Source organism: Thamnophis sirtalis, unplaced genomic scaffold (genome assembly GCF_051295495.1).
Source record: "Thamnophis sirtalis isolate CommonGarterSnake01/CBP01778 unplaced genomic scaffold, rThaSir2_p1.2 scaffold_3, whole genome shotgun sequence".
In the NCBI taxonomy this organism is placed as follows: Eukaryota; Metazoa; Chordata; class Lepidosauria; order Squamata; family Natricidae; genus Thamnophis; species Thamnophis sirtalis.
Window position 1 is genome coordinate 60448323 of NW_028261383.1, and position 17847 is coordinate 60466169.

At 39.6% G+C, this 17847-nt stretch overlaps 1 protein-coding gene across 3 annotated transcripts in view; it reads right to left on the bottom strand.

The window, feature by feature from the left end:
• CFAP100 (cilia and flagella associated protein 100) overlaps window positions 1–17847 on the bottom strand; it is a 60517-nt gene that overhangs the window by 4852 nt on the left and 37818 nt on the right. For 2 of the 3 annotated variants that reach the window (XM_087708964.1, XM_087708963.1), the window contains 11 exons: window positions 16664–16788; window positions 15920–16000; window positions 14525–14631; window positions 12925–13117; window positions 11458–11525; window positions 9967–10130; window positions 7832–7912; window positions 6330–6499; window positions 3273–3474; window positions 1958–2024; window positions 1117–1268 (listed from right to left, as the gene is read on the bottom strand). In XM_087708964.1, the coding sequence (XP_087565090.1) occupies window positions 1117–1268; window positions 1958–2024; window positions 3273–3474; window positions 6330–6499; window positions 7832–7912; window positions 9967–10130; window positions 11458–11525; window positions 12925–13117; window positions 14525–14631; window positions 15920–16000; window positions 16664–16718 (1340 nt within the window). In that variant the 5' untranslated portion in view covers window positions 16719–16788. Of the gene's footprint in view, window positions 1–1116; window positions 1269–1957; window positions 2025–3272; window positions 3475–6329; window positions 6500–7831; window positions 7913–9966; window positions 10131–11457; window positions 11526–12924; window positions 13118–14524; window positions 14632–15919; window positions 16001–16663; window positions 17833–17847 lie in introns of those variants that run through there. The other variant, XM_014074807.2, reaches the window with a different exon arrangement.

The following is a 17847-nucleotide window of genomic DNA, read 5'->3' on the forward strand; positions in this document are numbered from 1 at the left end:
CCTTCTGCCAATTACCTCCCTGCGACCAATTAGATCTCATAGATTGGGCCTCCTCCGAATCCCATCTGCCAGCCAGTGCCGGCTGGCAACCACAAGGAGGAGGGCCTTTTCGGTAGTAGCTCCGACCCTTTGGAACGAACTCCCCGTGGAGATTCGTACCCTCACCACCGTCCAGGCCTTCCGCATAGCCCTTAAGACCTGGCTAGCCCGTCAGGCCTGGGGACAAAGATAATCGCCCCTCCCGAATGATGAATGAATGTTGCTTATTATTTTACTCTATGTTTGTTTACGTCACTGTTTGTATTACCCTCCCCTGATCCTATGTAAGCCGCCCTGAGTCCCCTCAGGGAAAAGGGCGGCCTATAAATGTTAATAAACCCTAAACCCTAAATCCTTATTAGATTTTTACCCCACTTTTATTATTTTATAAGTAGCTTAAGGCAGCAAACATACCTAATGCTCCTTCTCCCATTTTTCCCACAACAACTACCCCTTATAATGAGTTGGGTTGAGAGAGTGTGACTGGCTCAAAGTCACCCAGCTGGCTTTCATGCCTAAGGTGGGACTAGAACTTACAGTCTCCTGGTTTCTTGGCCAGCACCTCAACCACCACACCAAACTGGCTGTCTGTGCTAAGATGCTCTGTGCTAATATTTAAATCATAATAATTACTGCTGACAATGTTTTATTGTGTAAATTAGCGCATGCACATTTTAACTAAAGCTGCTACTCTTAACATTTGGGGCAATCTGAACTATTTAAAATCTTTTAGCTTATGGAAACTGCATGTATGCAATGCAGCAGCTGGCAGAAATAGATGAATGAAGTCTGGTGTGCCTTGACATCTCCTGATCCTCCACTCTCAAGAGTGGAATGGAAGAAATTGTTTGCAAACCTTACCAATGTCTCTCTCTTTTTGTTTCCCACGCCAGATGCTAATACATCTGGTGCTATAGGAAATATAGGGTAGAACATTTTTTAACAGCAGTGCAGAAAAAACAATACCGTGTTGTTTGAGGGTACAAAAATAATGGCTGAGTTGTTCATGTTTGGAAAGAAACAGAACATCCTTGTGTTGCAAGGCATTATTATGGGCAATCATTTGCAACTGCTTACATTTTATTGCGTGTGGTTTCCAAAGTGTGCCGGAGCTCATCCAGGGTTTCCTCTGTCTCCTGAGAATTCTGAATCAGAGACAAGTTCTGTTCTTCCAGCTCTGTGAAAACCTGCAGCAGCTGGTTTGGATCTGTGAAGAATAATTCAGGTACCTGCCAAGGAAAGTATTAACATGAAGGGATCCGCATATTGTTAATTAAATGTACAGGTTGAGATAAAAAGCAATCTTTGTTTATCCTGGATAAGCTTTGCTAATCATTTCTCCACAGTACTGATAAAAAGGTTGAATTATACTTAATCTTACTGGCAAGAAAATGGCGAAAGAGAGAAAAACAATTATCTCAACCATGAGATGGGCAGCAGATAAATTTAATAAAAAAAAGTAAATAAAATATCTACTATCTCTATTTAGCTACGTATCTATCTAGTTATCTACCTCTGTCTTATCATCTACAATATTTTTCAGACTACATGATGCACCAAGATTTCGAAGAGGTAAGTAATAAAAAAACATTTTTATCCTCTCTGGCGCCCAGAAGCACTCTGCAGGCTTCAGCAGGGCTGGGGGAAGGAAAAAGCACATCCCATCCACATCTGATCATCTTGCAGGGTGAGCAACTCATAATCTGTATAGAGCCCAACCACATTTTCCAGTGTCAGGATTGTGCCATCAAAATTCAAGAGGAAAATTGTAGTTTTTAATGGTGTGATTGTCCACCTTTTAAGCAACTAAAATTTTTCAACACTGTTTCACCTTAAGAATTTCATCTTAAAAATGTACAATTAATTGCTGAGCTCCATCAGTGGTGCATTTATATGCTAAAAACATTGAATTACTAACCTCATCGTCATCTTCATCAGATAATTCTGGAGTAAATTTTTCTTCTGATGGGGCAATCTGTACACTCCTGTAGAGGTTATTCTTGAGTCAGTTGTTTACAGAGATTATAATGCAATATTTATTTATTAGCTTATCTTGCTGATCCAACATGCATTTTGAACTGGAATTGGAAATGGATTACAAACTACTATTTTCCACTTTGTGGAAAGTTGAAATAGATGAAAAATATTAAACTGATTCAATCATTTATCCTCTTTCTCTGGAACTCTGGGAATTGCAGTTTTTTCTCAGGAAATCTCCACACACTTTTCTAACAGTTTATTTTAAAGATGCCTTTATGCTTTGTTCACCTGAGGACTACCTAGACACAATGAGACAATTTTCTTGCCCGTGTTATGAAAGTAGTCTGCTTTCCTTTGAGAATTTCCTTCCATTTTCCTATCTCAACAACAACCTGAGTATTCTCTGATGGTCTCTTACCCAAATGTTAACCAGATATACTCCTTTTTAGCTTTTGCAAGATTTGCTAGGTTCAGCTACATGCTACTACTACCTGTTTCCTTTCAGTTAATGGTCAGACTTCCTTCTCTCCCACATACTTCCATTGTTCCCCCCAGGAAGGGTGACAACATTTCATGGCAAATTTTCAAAATGGAAATATAGAGGAAAGAGAAGGGAAGCCCCATTAGAAAAGAAAAGAACTGTTTGCACAACAGTGGACACATAATTTTGAAGAGTGGAAGTGGAAAGAGAGCATTGAAGATGCAGTCAGTTAGAAATTGATGTAAACTGACATCATCACGGCGTGTGGTGGCTCACGAGGTTAGAACGCTGGGCTGGCAATCGGCATGCCAGCATTCAAGACCCACTGCTGCTGCAGTGAGGATGAGCTCCTGTTACACGCTCCAGCTCCTGCTAACCCAGCAGTTTGAAAGCGGGCAACTACAAGTAAATTAATGGAACTGCAAGTAAACTTCAGGAACCTGAAAGGAGCTCTCAACTTGGCATCTCCCAGACAACGGTAATGTCACCAGCAAATCCTTTCACTCCATGCTTCCAACATGGGGAAAAAATCTTGGCATCATGTAAATTGGCAACATATACAAAGCTTGACTTGCATCTATATGTAGGGTTCCACACATCCTATATCTTTGCATTAATTCTCATTTGAGAGGCCAAAATAAAGGCATAATTTGAAAGCTGTGCTACTGTAAGGTAGTGTACTATGATATTTTCCTGTGAGATGCAACATCCAATTTTGGTGGCTTTGATTCTTCTCTGTTTCTCTCCCAGCTCATTTCCCTGACATACTTACGGCTTTCTGCTTTGTTGAGACTTTAGAGTCTGCCTAGAAGCTATTCGGCTTAATTTGAAAGAGTCCTTTCTAGCCAAAATTTGGCTCTGCGTTGTAGGAGTGGGAGGTTCTACGTTAGTCATGTCAAAACTAGAATGTTTTGCTATGCTTATTGTTCGACGTCGGCTCTTTTCTTGAAGTTCTTGAACATCCTTCCCTGAACCTGAATACAGAAAAGACCATTAATTGTGTCATCCCCATTTGATTGTTACTGTTTAGAGAGGGGAGGGGAGCAGGGAGACTATTATTAGTAAGCCATGACAGAAAGAGGGATAGGTACAATTGTCAGTTCATTTTAATGACTAAAAGTTTGATTCTACATCAGTTTATGAATGCAGCTGAAAGAAAAGAGAACACCTGCCTCTCTATCTACACCTCTGTGAAGATGTCCTCTGAAATGTATGTATGTATGTATGTATGTATGTATGTATGTATGTATGTATATGTATGTGTATATAAATATCTATATACATACACACACACATACATATATACATATACATGTATACATACATATACATACACACACACACACATATATACATATACATATATACATGCATACATACATACATACATACATACATACATACATCCATACATCTCTGATGGAATGTAGTAAGTAGGTAGATTTCCACAAGGGAGGGAGCACAATCCAGAGGAGTAAGAGGCAACTCAGCTCAGATACTATGTGTGAGCAAAAGAGGGTCAAGACAGCCCCTCCCTAATAGTTCAAAGAATATATTATAGGTTCAAATAGTACAGTGCTCAGTATGGTACGATTTTGTGAAACAGTAAACAACTCAGCTTGACACATGTCATTCTTGGCTTTGGGCCTGACAAAATTCCTTAATATGTGTTTTTTCGTGAATATTTGGGTTGTGAGCTGAGATATGAAAAGTGTGGATTTTGTCATGAGTATGTGCTCCAGATATAATAATTTTTTTAACGTTAATTGTTAAAAACAATGAAAAACCGAATAACTACATACAATTTTAAAAAATGGAAAAAACCATAGTGCTTAAAGAAAAAAAACATTGGTAATTAAATGAAGGATTTACAATTATAACATTTGAAATCCATTCTTTTTTAATGTATTAAAATGTATAGAACTAGGTTTATTGTATCATTTTAAGAAATAAGAGTTGCTTGACAGGAAATGGGTGGCATATAAATTTAAGAAATAAATAAAATAAATAATTAAAAATTTCTATAAAATGCTAATCATTAGTATTAATATTGATATCACCCCTATTTTTCATTCTTCAAAAAATAAATGCATATAATCAAGGGAAGGGAAGCGCCTTTTTTCTGTTAAAGCTGATGAATCTGTACACCGATTTAGTACTGAGAAAGAAAAATCATACTGAAAATCTATGTCGGTCATACATTTTCCTCAGTGTTGCTCATTGTTTCTGACAGTAAGCAACTGCAGAATAAACTTATCTTAACCTGACACTGAAGACTGAAAAAGACCAAAGTCTTGTAAGTTATAAGCATCTCATTATTTACTCTTTAAATATAAGCCGATACAAGGAAAATGGAAATTAGAGCAGGAGTGTCACGCGCTGGCCACACCCACACCCGATTTAGTGAAGGGGGGAAAAGTCACGATATGTCATGTGATTATGCTGTGATGGCACGAGTTTGGCACCCCTGAATTAGAGCAACGTAAGTAATAATTAATAAAATAAACATGATGAGAAATACTCATATCTGAAGCATTTCAAATACTTTAATGATAGCATTTTGCTCACTTTCTCACCTCTTGAGAGGTTCATGAGTCTTTTACTATTCCCCATATTATACCTATGTCTGGCACAATAAGATGTATTTTACCATAACTTGGTATATCCTGTCAAGGTTTAAACTGTCCTAAACAATTATATCAAGCTAAGGCACTTCTGGACTGAACACTTGTGACTAAACAAAGGCAGATACTAACAGTCACAAGTGCCTACATCAAACACATTAAGCAAAGATACTCATTAGCTATTAGATCATAATGAGATATTAAAAAATAGGTATATTGATTTTCCCATGTTCTTTGGCAAATTCATCACCTGGAAAAACTGCATATAAAAATGATAGTATGATGTAAATGACCAGTAATTTTCTTCTCTTGGTCTGAGGGTCAATTCACAGAATAAATGGATAAGCCAATCATTTTAGAAAACATATATTCATAATATAATTTTACAGGATGGACAAAGGTCACCTCAAAATTGGGTTATTTTGTTTCATCCATATGGATATGTGAGCATGTGAAGCAAAATGTTTTCGGAAGGCGATGGAAAGAAAATACTCAGAGTATCATTTGAGTACTGTTGTGAAACACTTTAAGAACTCTTAAGAATTTAAAATATTTTCAGTAATATTAAAAATATTAAATATTTAAAAAAACCTATTGATTTTGCCTCAAAATTGACTCCACAGCATGTTTAAATAATGTAAAAGAAAGAAGAAACATAAAATGAGATAATATCAGAGGTGGTATTCTGCAGATTCTGACCAGTTCTGGAGAACCGGTAGTGGAAATTTCGAGTAGTTCAGAGAACCGGTAAATATCACCTCTAACTGGGCCCGCCCCATCTATTCTCTTCTTCGCGAGTGCCAGCTGATCGGGAGGAAATGGGGATTTTGCAGTAATCTTCCCCTGCCACACCCACCAAGCCATGCCCATCAAGCCACACCATGCCCACAGAACTGGTAGTAAAAAAAAAATTGAATCCCACCACTGGATAACATGAATATATGGATTAGAATTTGAACAATGATAGCTGAATGGAAGCACCTTTAATACCAATTAATTTGAAAAGATAATAGAATTTATCTGTTTAATGTGGAAGTTCTCTATACTATTTTTTTTAAATTTTCTGTAATTATATCATGTGGCTTTGCTTCTGGCTGGTTTCTTCTGAAGATGGATGAGGTTCAGCAACAGCTTCTGAAGATTTATTGCTATTTCTATGCAGATCTGAGAATAACACACAGTTTTGGGATTATGGAAGTGCTTACCTTTTGGCAGTCCTAGTTTTTCCTCTTTACTCTCAGAAGGGAGTTTATTTGCCTTTTCTTTCATCCTCCGTCTTTCATGATCTTCCCACCATTCTTTGGGAGATAGTAGGTAGAGGAAATCCTTGAACACCACATATTCCTGCAAAGTGTCCTCAAATCGGGCTATCTCACTGAAGAAAAGAAACAGTCATTGCATCAAGAGCAAATGGAGATTACTCTGTGGTACTTCCAAAGGGCACTTGTGGAAAATTGGGATAGGCATTGAGTATAAAGCTCTTCTCCCCAAGTACATATTCCCAGGGAAAGTAAATTGTTAGACATAAATTTTTTTAAACCTAAAGAATGCTGGATAAGACACCAGGAGACAGTAAGCATTCTGGGAAATAAAACTGCAAGAAGGTAACATCTAAAATATATAAATGGATGGATGGATGGATGGATGGGTGGATGGATGGATGGATAACCCTAAAATATCCCTTAATTTTACTCTGAATGCAGAAGAGAAACAATACTTTTATATTGCCTGTAAGTTAGGATATTTTCATAAAAATCATATGGCACATTGATGTGTGATCGTCTTTGTGGGTTGGTCATGAGAAGAATCTGGTCTGTCAAGAGTCCCATCTCTTTCCTGATGCCATTTACTTTATGGCTCCATACTGCTACCATAATGCTGATTCCTCTGACATGACTCCATTGAGTCTCTTTTCTTCTGCCTTCAAAGAAGGGATTCAGACAAGGCTAAATGAAATTTGTCCCCAGCAGGTGGCAGCATCTAGCTGACCTTGCCAAGTCATCAAGGTGAGACTTGGCAAGTGCTTCAATGGCTATATAAAGTGTATTTCTTAGATGGCTATCATTAAACCCCAGAGCGATAGTAAAAAAAAGAATCCATTCTAGAAAACATAATGGAAAACTAGTTTCAGATTCTTGCCAAGAAGACAACATTCTTGTATCTATGCAATCATCCAAGGTCAAACTTAATTCAAGAAAGTCTGAATCTTTAAATTAAATTTTAATTGATTTTGATCAATGTAATTGATCATTTCTAGGCAGCAACTGTTGGAGCAAAAACACCATTAGTTTTTCAAAGGAGTGCTGTATTTTAAAATACTTCCTGAAACGGGTCTAATTTATTTTTTCTAATATTGAATTAGAAGAACAATTTTCATTTTTTAATGCATTCCAAAGTATTTATTTGCATCTTCTCAAATGTTTCATACTAGGCAGGGTCAATGGAAATAACAGCACTGATTGTTATATTATCTTTTTTTTTTTAGCAATCTATTGATTTAAAATTCATTGGAGAGAAATAAATGGAAACCTATAAAACCTTGTTACCCATCATTCAGGCATATAATTAATGTTTATCAAGCATAAACATTTAGCATGTCATAAAGATCTATAGAACTAATATACTTTTAACTGCATTGGGACATCCAGGAAAGGGAAACAGGGAGGAAGGAAAATATACCCTGGATTATATCTTCTGTAACTGCTACCTTTGGATGTTCATCATTTGCGCTGTCAATTCCCGGATCTCAATTATTTTCTCCAGTTTTGCTTTCGTTTCTTTTTCAGCACTAAGAAAAAAGAAATAAAGACAGAAATTACCCGCAGAGCATGACTGGAGATAAGTGATATCAGAATTAAGAGAGATCTCAAAGTTTAGGCCACCATGAAAAGTCAGAGGCAATGGTTACCGTTTCCCCAAAATAAGACCTCCCTGGAAAATAAGCCCAATTGGGCTTTTGAGCACATGCACTAAAATAAGCCCTCCCCAAAAATATTGCCACACAGCAGCAGCCATGAGGTGACCATGCTTGCTGCCTCCTGCACTTCAAAAATAATAAGACCTCCCCAAAAATAAGATCAAGTGCTTATTGTGGGGGGCAAAAGAAAACAAGGCCCTGTCTTATTTTTGGGGAAACACAGTAGGGAAATATAAATTTCTTCCTGGTGTTTTTCCATTTCTCTTCTTCCCCCAGTCCTTCTCGTCTCTACTCATATTTTGGTTGAGAATTTGGCTGAAGAATATGTAGAATGTAATGATTCTCAGCCAAGTTGGTTTGACATATTAGATGACACAAGAGTGGGCTGACCCTCTTTTTCATGGTCAGCTGTGGAGGTCGATCATATAACAATAGCACTAAAACTCATAGAGAGCTCCACAGTACTTTACTGCAACTTTCATCTACCTGTGAATTTCTTTTGGACCTTTTAATTGACTATCTGGTAAACACTCTCTTTAAGGTGTGGGGTGGACAGCCTATGTGTTAGAGAACAGAGAAGGCAGCTCTCCTAAACTGTCAACATAGATTCAGTTCTAGAACTTCAATATGAGCTTTTTTTTTAAATAGTAGAAAAAGTTCTGCTACTCTGGGTGGGAAGTGGAAGACATGTGGCTAACTAGCTTCAGGGAACGTAACGCTTGCTGTTACATTAACTAGCACTTTTGTAACTCTTTAAAAATATCAGTAGGTGAGTTTTCTTCTGTTTGTTAAACAAGAAGAAAGAATAGTATAGAAATAAATTAACTTGTGAATTATTTGGCATCTGAATCCCAGTAGAAAAGATTTGACAAATAAATCAAGTCTCTATTATGAATTCCATGAAGAATTTCATTAACTCTGAATGAGTTTCTTAAAACAGCAGTGGTTTTTTTTCCCTCCCCCAGGGCTAGGCAGAAGTTTGAGTAGCCTTTGAGTTCTTTAAAGGGGTAGCTGAAAGTTGCTGCACTTGATGAGATCTGAAGCGCAAGGCTCTGCAGGAGAGTGAAGGTGAATAACTCTGAGCCATGATGCAAAACCTGACATGCATACCAGTATCAGACATTGGGATGCAATAATACAAGGGTGGTGGTTTGTCTGATGAGATCACTGTGTTTTCCCTTTTTGACACAATCTTGATTTGCTACAGGGATATTATACATCCCTCATATACATACATATACATACATCACACATTTCTGAATCATTCTCACAGCATGTGGAACTTTAACGGGTTCATCTCCAATAAAAGCATTAGAATCAGAATGCTCAGAGATATGATTTTATTGTCCACAGTAAGCTCAAGTTGCACAGTCCTCTCTCTCTCTCCCTGCCTCCCTCCCTCTCTCTCTCCCTCTTCCTCTCTTGATGTATAAGCTACCATGTTTTGTTGAAACTAGAAATTCAAGATGTCATTTCTGAAACAACTTGTTCCTCAGTCTTAAGATAGAAGGTGAGCATCACTTAAACTACTCCTTTAGTTCACCAAGCATCTCTCACCATTCCTTTCAGAACAGTTATGAAAATGATGTATCAGATATTTTAACCTTTGTCTGCCTGTGTGGGCCTATGATTATATTTTCTTCAAGATTTTAATCCTCCAAAAAGTATAGGGGAAGAAAACTCCAAAACCAACATTGCAATTCCTCCCCCTGTGATAACATGCCCTATCATGCCCCCTGTAGCCCTGGGAGGTTTCCTTCCAAAAATCAAGCGCCCTTTATTCAACACAATTGCAAAAATGCTTGTAGGCATCTCCTGCAACACTTAGTGGCAGACTTTGTGTCTCCTACTGAAAACTGTAGAACTTCCCCAGGACTTGAGATGCCTACGAACGCTACAGCTTAGATCCTATGGTTCAGTGTTACATTTTCAAAGCTTGGACAGAGTTTCTGTCATTCTCTTTCAGGAACTCATCAAACATGGCAGCATCCTTTTCCAAGTCTTCCTCGGCTTTTTCCAGCTTTGCTTCTTCTTCCACTGCTAGATTTTCCAGTTTCTGAATTTCATCTTTTTTCACAGTTACAGCGTACTGAAAGGGAAGCCAAAAGTGATTGAGAAAGGAAGGCCCAATAATGTCTCTTTTCAGTTAATGGACAATTTCATCTACCTCCATAGTTTAGAAATTGGCTGTTCCATTAAAGGAGTTCTGCTTCTATGTGAAACTGCTCTTTGTCTCTTCTACCCAGGGGTGGGTTGCTAATCCCGTTCCAACCGGTTCGGTTGGAACGGGGCCGGCAGCGTCCGCGTGCACGCGCACAGTTCACGCATGCGTCTTAGCACCTGTGCGATGCTCCAGCTGCTCGCGGAGACTCACGCAGGCGCTGTATGTGCCATGCGCCTGCGTGGAAGCGCAGAAGCCTTCAAAGACTGGTAAGGAGCGCGGGCGGGCGGGTGGGCCCTTTGCCGTTCCTGGAAGTTACTTACTTCCAGGTTCGCCAACCAACCGGTTCACGGGGACCGCCACGAACTGGTTGAAACCCACCCCTGCTTCTACCCATCTATTACCTCCAAACTGTCCAATGATTTCTATCTTTCTCTTTTTAATAGATACGTTAAAGACGTATAACAGATAACGGCCACTGACAGGAGAGATAGGTGGTGCAGAATTCCATAAATAGACTTGGTAAAATATACCCTGTTTCCCTGAAAATAAGACCTCCCTGGATAATAAGCCCAATCGGGCTTTTGAGATTATTTAGTTTGCGCTAAATAATCCCTTTCCCGAAAATAAGCCTTCACTCGCCGCCTCCTGCACCTCAAAAATAATAAGACCTCCCTGAAAATAAGGACAAGCGCTTATTTCGGGGGTGAACAGAAAATAAGACTCTGCCTTATTTTCAGGGAAACATGGTAGTATCATTTGTATCTGTGCTTATCTATTCTATACAGATATGCAATCCATACACACAAACACGCCTATTCCTAGACATGGGAAAATATGCTGTGGCTATAAATTGGATACGGCCATGTATTTCCCCACCAGAACTTACTCTATGTAAGCTGAGAAGCCCACGGCATAAGCCAGCAAGCATCTCCAACCAGGCAATTTATTGAAATGATTCCTCATGTTAAAAGTTATCGAGTTGCAATGAAGCAACTTCATTTAATGCTGCATTTGTAACCCTTCCCTTTTCAAAGCATTCAGAATCAAACGGGTGCTGTTTCCTCCAATGTTATCCTTGCAACAATTGGGTTGGCAAGAGTAAGTCTCCCCCAAGGCCCTCCAGTGAATTTGATGGCCAAAAAAAAAGAAAAAAAAAAGGCTTGATCCCAGCTGTCCCCAATACAGATCCCAAGCTCCTCTTTGCTACCTCAAACTGACGTACAGGCAACACCACTAGAACAAAATGAAATACCTGCAGCAAGAACATCTGCCGTTTCTGATTGATGTAATCATCCATGGTCTCTCTCTCTACAACCTGGTCTGGGGGGGAAAGAAAGAAAAGAAAGAAGGAAGGAGGGAGGGAAGGAAAAAAAAGGGGGGGGGAGGGCAGCCGTGCAAGCCACAACATCCAAATGCAGAATGCCACAGTGAAGTGAGAGGACAACGCTTTCAGCGGAGCTTCCAAAATCTCTTTCCCTTGACTGAGTTGGTTGAGAGACGCTTGCAGCCAACAATTCTGTCACCCCCATGGTTTAGACACCGGCCTGTTCCACTACCAAAAATGTTCTGCTTCTATGTGAAACTGCTCTTCGTCTCTTCTATTCATCTTTGCTCTGTTTATTTCATTTAATCTTATTTTCTGAGCGTTTGTAAATAACAGTTGGATCTTTCTATTAGGGACGTTTTAGATGTGCCGCTGACTATCGGGCATTACAGCAGCAGATATCATTTCTGGAGACAGCAGCCTTTTGTAGAATTTGATGCTCATAAAAAAACTCCTTCATATGCTATGACCCTATGGCAGTGATGGCTAACCTTTTTGACATCACATACTGAAAGCCTGTGCATGACACATGCACATGTGCCTGCACCCATAATGCAATGTGCGTGCAACACCCTTTGTGCGCCCTACCCCGTGCATGCGCACACAACCCCCCACCCCCCTGCACATGCGTGCGCGATCCACCCCGTGCCCCATTTTGGCCTTAGCAGGCCTCCCTGCAGCCCCCATGGATGAAAAATGGACCATGCGGGGGGATGCCACACCCCACACACTCCCTTTTGCCCCAAGCATGCATGTGCAAATCCCACATGCTCCCTGTCTCCCGTGCATGTGCGGCACAGCCCCGAAAATCAGCTGGCCAGAGGGAGGTGCGCATTAGCGGTGGAGCTAAGCTAGGGCAACGGCTCACGTGCCAACAGAGGGGGCTCTGCGTACCATCTGTGGCATACATGCCATAGATTCACCATCACTGCCCTATGGCATATGATAAGAGCCCATCAGAAACTTCCAAACTCTGGTGAATCTCATTTATATTACAGAGTGTTTTAGAAACATCATGAAGATAATTCAGAAAATTTTATTCATCTTATACTCCAATTTATGGTCAAGATGTAAAGCAAAGCCTGCTGCTTTGGCTATTTCCCTGTTCAAAATAATCCTCCCTTCCGATTGTTTTTCTCTTAAAAGCTTGGAACAGATGACGCCAATTGTGTTTTACTTTGGAGTGATAATGCTAACCAGAGGCAGGAAGAGACCCGCGAACCTAAAGCAAGTTTGAACCCTCACCTAGATCAGATATTTGGGAAACCATGTCTAAAATTATTTCAGTTTGAATGTGAAAAAAATGAGAATCTGAAGCTGGAAGCTTATGCAGTCTATATTCTGATACCAAGTAATAATCCCACTACATTCGTTCTGAATGCTTTCCTCAGCTACCTTTAGTAATTGCTATCTTCCAGGAGATGCTTTCTCGGAGAGCTTTGAGTCGTTCGGCTTCTGCTACTAACTCCTTGTACTCAGCTTCTTCTTCCATTTGGATCGCTCTCTTGAATCCCGACTGTTTGGAACTCTGCAGAGTGGAGCAAGTCATCTTCTCGTGGACTTTCAAAGTCTTCCGGCGCTCTCGCTCCTAAAGGAAGAAGGAGTTGATTAAATGCCCCCTTGGTTATTGGAGGCCTCGCAAGATGGCTGCCCCAGCAATATTATATCTCCAGCATAAAGGACCGTATAAGAAAATGCAGTTGCTTAGGAGGTCAAAAATTGAATTGTATTTTGTAACATTGGAGCTAATTATTCACTCTGTGAGATCAGTTATAATTCATCCTTCAGTCTCAAAAGACGATGGTATCGTGCTCTGGAAAGATGTCCCAAAGCAGCATCTGATGTGACTAAAAAGGCCAATTTGGGAGTGGCAATCCTTTCCACACAGATACATTTTGTCCCCTGCCCAGCCCCCAGATTTCGCTGGTTCCGGGACTGCCTCTTTGCCTCAGCCTGCCAAAAAAGTGTCTCTCTGAATTGGAGAAAGCCATGCTGCGTCCTTAACCTCTAAAATGAACGATTAGAGGTCAAGCTTTTCCAGCTGTTAATGTCCATCTCCAGGGCCTTTAGATCCCTCTTGTACATATCCTTATATCGCAGCTGTGGTCTCCCTCTGGGGCGCTTTCCCTGCAGTAATTCTCCATACAGGAGATCTTTCGGAAACCGACCATCAACCATTCTTACAACATGCCCAAGCCATCACAGACTTCACTCTTTCAATAGTGTATACATGCTAGAGATTCCCGCACGTTCTAATTATTCACTCTGTGAAATGAGTTATAATACTGTATACAAAATATACAGAATACAGAATAACAGAGTTGGAAGGGACCTTGAAAAGCTTCTGGTCCATACTCCCCTATTCAAGCAGGAGACCCCATAACCGTACCACATACTTGGGACTCTGTAAAAATGGGGCATAGCCTCCTCCTCTCAGAACTTACTATGAAATTAGTTTTGATGCTGCTATTCCACATTTGTTTAATCTAGTGCCGAGCAAGACTACACAAAGAACACAAAAGTTAGGCTTCCTTAACCAGCTGCCCTCCAGTTGGATTGAGTTCCAGTTACTATAATCTCCAGCTAGTGTAGCCAATCGTTTTCAGTGGATGGTGCTGGATTCCAATCTTACAAGAAAGAAGATTCTCTCTATCCATGTTGTCTGAACACTCAATCCTCTCTTATCATCCGTAGTCTTTTTTTAAAAAAAATCAGCTTCCCACTTCATCTTAGATTGTACTTTTGACTCTTTTACAGAACCACCAGTGTATCTTATTATTTAATACACAGAGTTTTTCTAAAAGTCTCAGAGATTCTCCTTAACTCATGCAAAATAATATTGCATGAATAATAACATTACTTCTGCTATGAAATCTCTTAATTCAATGAGACAGTACACCAGCTCAGTGGGAAGAGGGCACATCATACTGTCAGCATTCTGATTGGCCATGGCTGGGGAAAATTCTTTTGGAAACATCCTGTATTTTCTACATACCATCCTGGCCTTTTCTTTCTGTTTATCTCGCAGCAAAAAAATATCAACATCTGCAGGGATTTTGAATGGGTTTTGTTCCAACAGAAAGTCTGTGTTTCGAGGAGCTGCTGCAAAAGAAACGAACAAACCAAAAAGAATATTAAGAAAGCAATAGCCGAGCAGCATTATGTCATCCAACTATAACGAGGAAATTAATAAGAATAACCAAAATGTGTCTAATTGGGCAAAGAGGAATGAAAGAAGGCTGGTGAACTTCATGACAAGTGAATTATCATTTGAAGATATATAATTGACTGGCCAGCTTGCCACGGCCAACTCGCTGCAAGACAATTCAACAAATACAAAAGTTAAATTCATTTCGAAAGAACCGTGGCCAATAATAATAAAATAAAGGCAATCCAGAAAGACAAGAGTTACAGTCATTCCAAGGAAATGTGGTCACCGATTATAAAAGTAACTCATTGAAATGATAAAGTGTAAAATTGTCCCGCAGCGAGTTGGCTATGGCAAGTTGGCTATGGTGAGTTATCCCATTTCATGTTAAAAAACTTTTTGGAAGCCTTGCAACATATCATACTGGAAAAGAGATTTGGACATAGTAGTGCAGTAGTGCATTTTAATGGAATCTCAAGCATTTAAGTCACAATGATTTCCAAATTAGGAATAGCTCTATACTTAGCCTCATTTGAAATCAAGACAATTTATTATTTGCCACATGATAAACATTGGTTTTGAAAACAACTTTCTTTTTATCTCCTCTTCTTTCCTTCATTCTCCAATGTAACTTCAAGATGCTCTGGTGACTGAGATGGTATTCAGCAGTTTCTGACTCAGTTCTGGAGAAACGGTAGCGGAAATTTTGAGTAGTTCAGAGAACTGGTAAATTCTAACCGGTAAATGGCCACACCCTCCCTGCCTCCTGAGTCCCAGCTGATCGGGAGGGAATGGGGATTTTGCAGTATCCTTCCCCTTCCATGCCCTTGAAGCCATGCCCACCAAGCCACGCCCACAGAACCAGTAGTAACATTTTTTTTATCCCATCACTGTCTGGCAGAAATTTCAAAGGTATGGGGAGGATTGCAGAGGGAAGATTTTTATGTTCATGAAAACATAGAATCGGATTTCAGACCGAGAGAACATCAAAGTACATTGGCTCTACATGATTTGGAAGATTCTCTGATCCTGAAAGATCCTAGAGCCAAGCAAGTTTAGGAACAATAATGCAAGAATGGTAACTGATCTGCTCAAAGTTGCTAAAATGGCAATGGCTTCCTGTGTTGTGCTGCAATTCCAAAACCCAATCTATTTTGTTGAAATTGCTCAATGATCCACTGATGATTGCTTACATAATGGAATTTGGGAGCTGACAGTAGACAATTAAAAAGAGAGACTTACATGATTTGGTGCCTGGTCTAGAGCTGGCCTTAGACGGTATTGTAAACACATCTCCGGTTTGCTGAGATACCAGTCGTATTTCTGATCCAATAAACAACGAACTTCACTTAGTTATCCAGAAATAAGTTACTGTATATTATAGGGAAAGTTACTAAGACTTAAGTGTCAGCATCATAGGACTTACCATACTTCATTGTTTAAAGACCAATTTGTATGGGGCACTTTGTATATATCATTAGAAACAGAGTCAAGAGTGGTGCGGTGGCCTAGAGGTGGAGTTCTCACCTCACAATCAGGAGGCTGTGAGTTCAATTCTAGGTAGAGGCAGATATTTCTCTCTCTGGGCACACTGAGAATATAACCGCTGTACAAAACTCTGCACTGGCGACAGGAAGGGCATTTACGCCCCTGTCTATCTCTCTCTCTCACACACACACACGCATAGTCATACAAACATAAATTCCGAATAAACAACCTGGTGCCTCTGAGTATCACCATACCAACAGATTTTTTAAAAATTGACCTGCAAGAAGTATTAACTTCAACCTAGGATAGGTTTATGCTCCAGGTATTAAACTCCAAAGAAACCAAGCATCAATGAAGTTGGCTCTTTCAAAAGGAACAATCTACAATAAGGATAGGTCTGTATTCTGCTTCAGAAGCTGCCCTCACCCCAACATGAATTTTAAAACTGTAAAAAGAAGGAAGCATTACATTCTAGGAAATAAAACAAAAGAGTCTTACTGTAAATTTCTTCAGAGTCCTCCGAGCCTGAAGATGCAAACGACGGTCCAGACATCCTGAGGATGTTCTAACAAGAAGGCTGACTTGGTGAACAGATGTCCTGAGATGCAACACTGAATCTTGGCCTATGAAGAGATATGTATAAGGAATCCTTTGTTAAATGTGATTTTATTCATTGATCAACTAAACCTTAACAACATAGAAACTCTTTTACAACTGCTAAAATTTGGGCCAGAAATTGAAACTATAATGAAAAAGATTTTGAAGAACCCTCCTAATAGCTAAAATTGAGACGGGGGCAAACAGTTGCAAATGATGGTGGGCTTTGATTCACTGGACATCCATTTTGTTCTTGAGAGACAGGTTCAGTTGAATGATTTGTAACTCCCCTTTAACATTAACATTCTACAATTACATGACATGTAGAAGAAAGGAATTTTGTGCAGGTTCAGTTTTTTCCACCATAGGAAAACCTGAATTGCCCCCGATCTTTGTATCACTATTGCCATATCCTATTAAATCCAAAGAATTTTTTTCACAGAAAGGATGACATGTTTTTTCCCCATTTTTAAGCAAAAACAAAATAAAAAAGGGAAACGTGTGCATAAAATAGGCATGGGGTCGAATAAAATGGTGCTAATCTAAACAAAAGATCTGTAGAAATCACCACCATAATTTTAAATGAGTCGCTTGCTTTAAAGGGGTCTGGAAATCTGCACCTGGAAATTGTTTCCCAATAGTTAACGCTCATTCAGCTATGACATGCAAAATAGAGGGAAGGATCACTACAACCTTAATGGCTACCAATTCTATGAGGTGTTTTCTCAGTGGTTCAGGTTGAAGCAGTTATTTTCAAGAAAACGATTTCACCTCATACACACTCATTTCAGTAGCTCCTAACAAATTAACTTGATATACTGTAAAGTACATCAATAGATGACTTGGTGTGATGGCTTAGTGCTTAAAGACGCTGAGTGACAGCCCAGGTTCAAGACCTTAGTCCAGGTTTGAGACCTCTACCGCACAATGGGTAGAGTTCCCGTTCCTGCCCCAGCTTCTGCCCACCTAGCATTTGAAAGCATGCAAACGGGAGTAGATAAATAAATACCACTTCAGTGGGAAGGTAACAGCATTCTCTGCACCTTTAGCATATAGCAGTGGTTCCCAAACTTGGCAACTTTAAG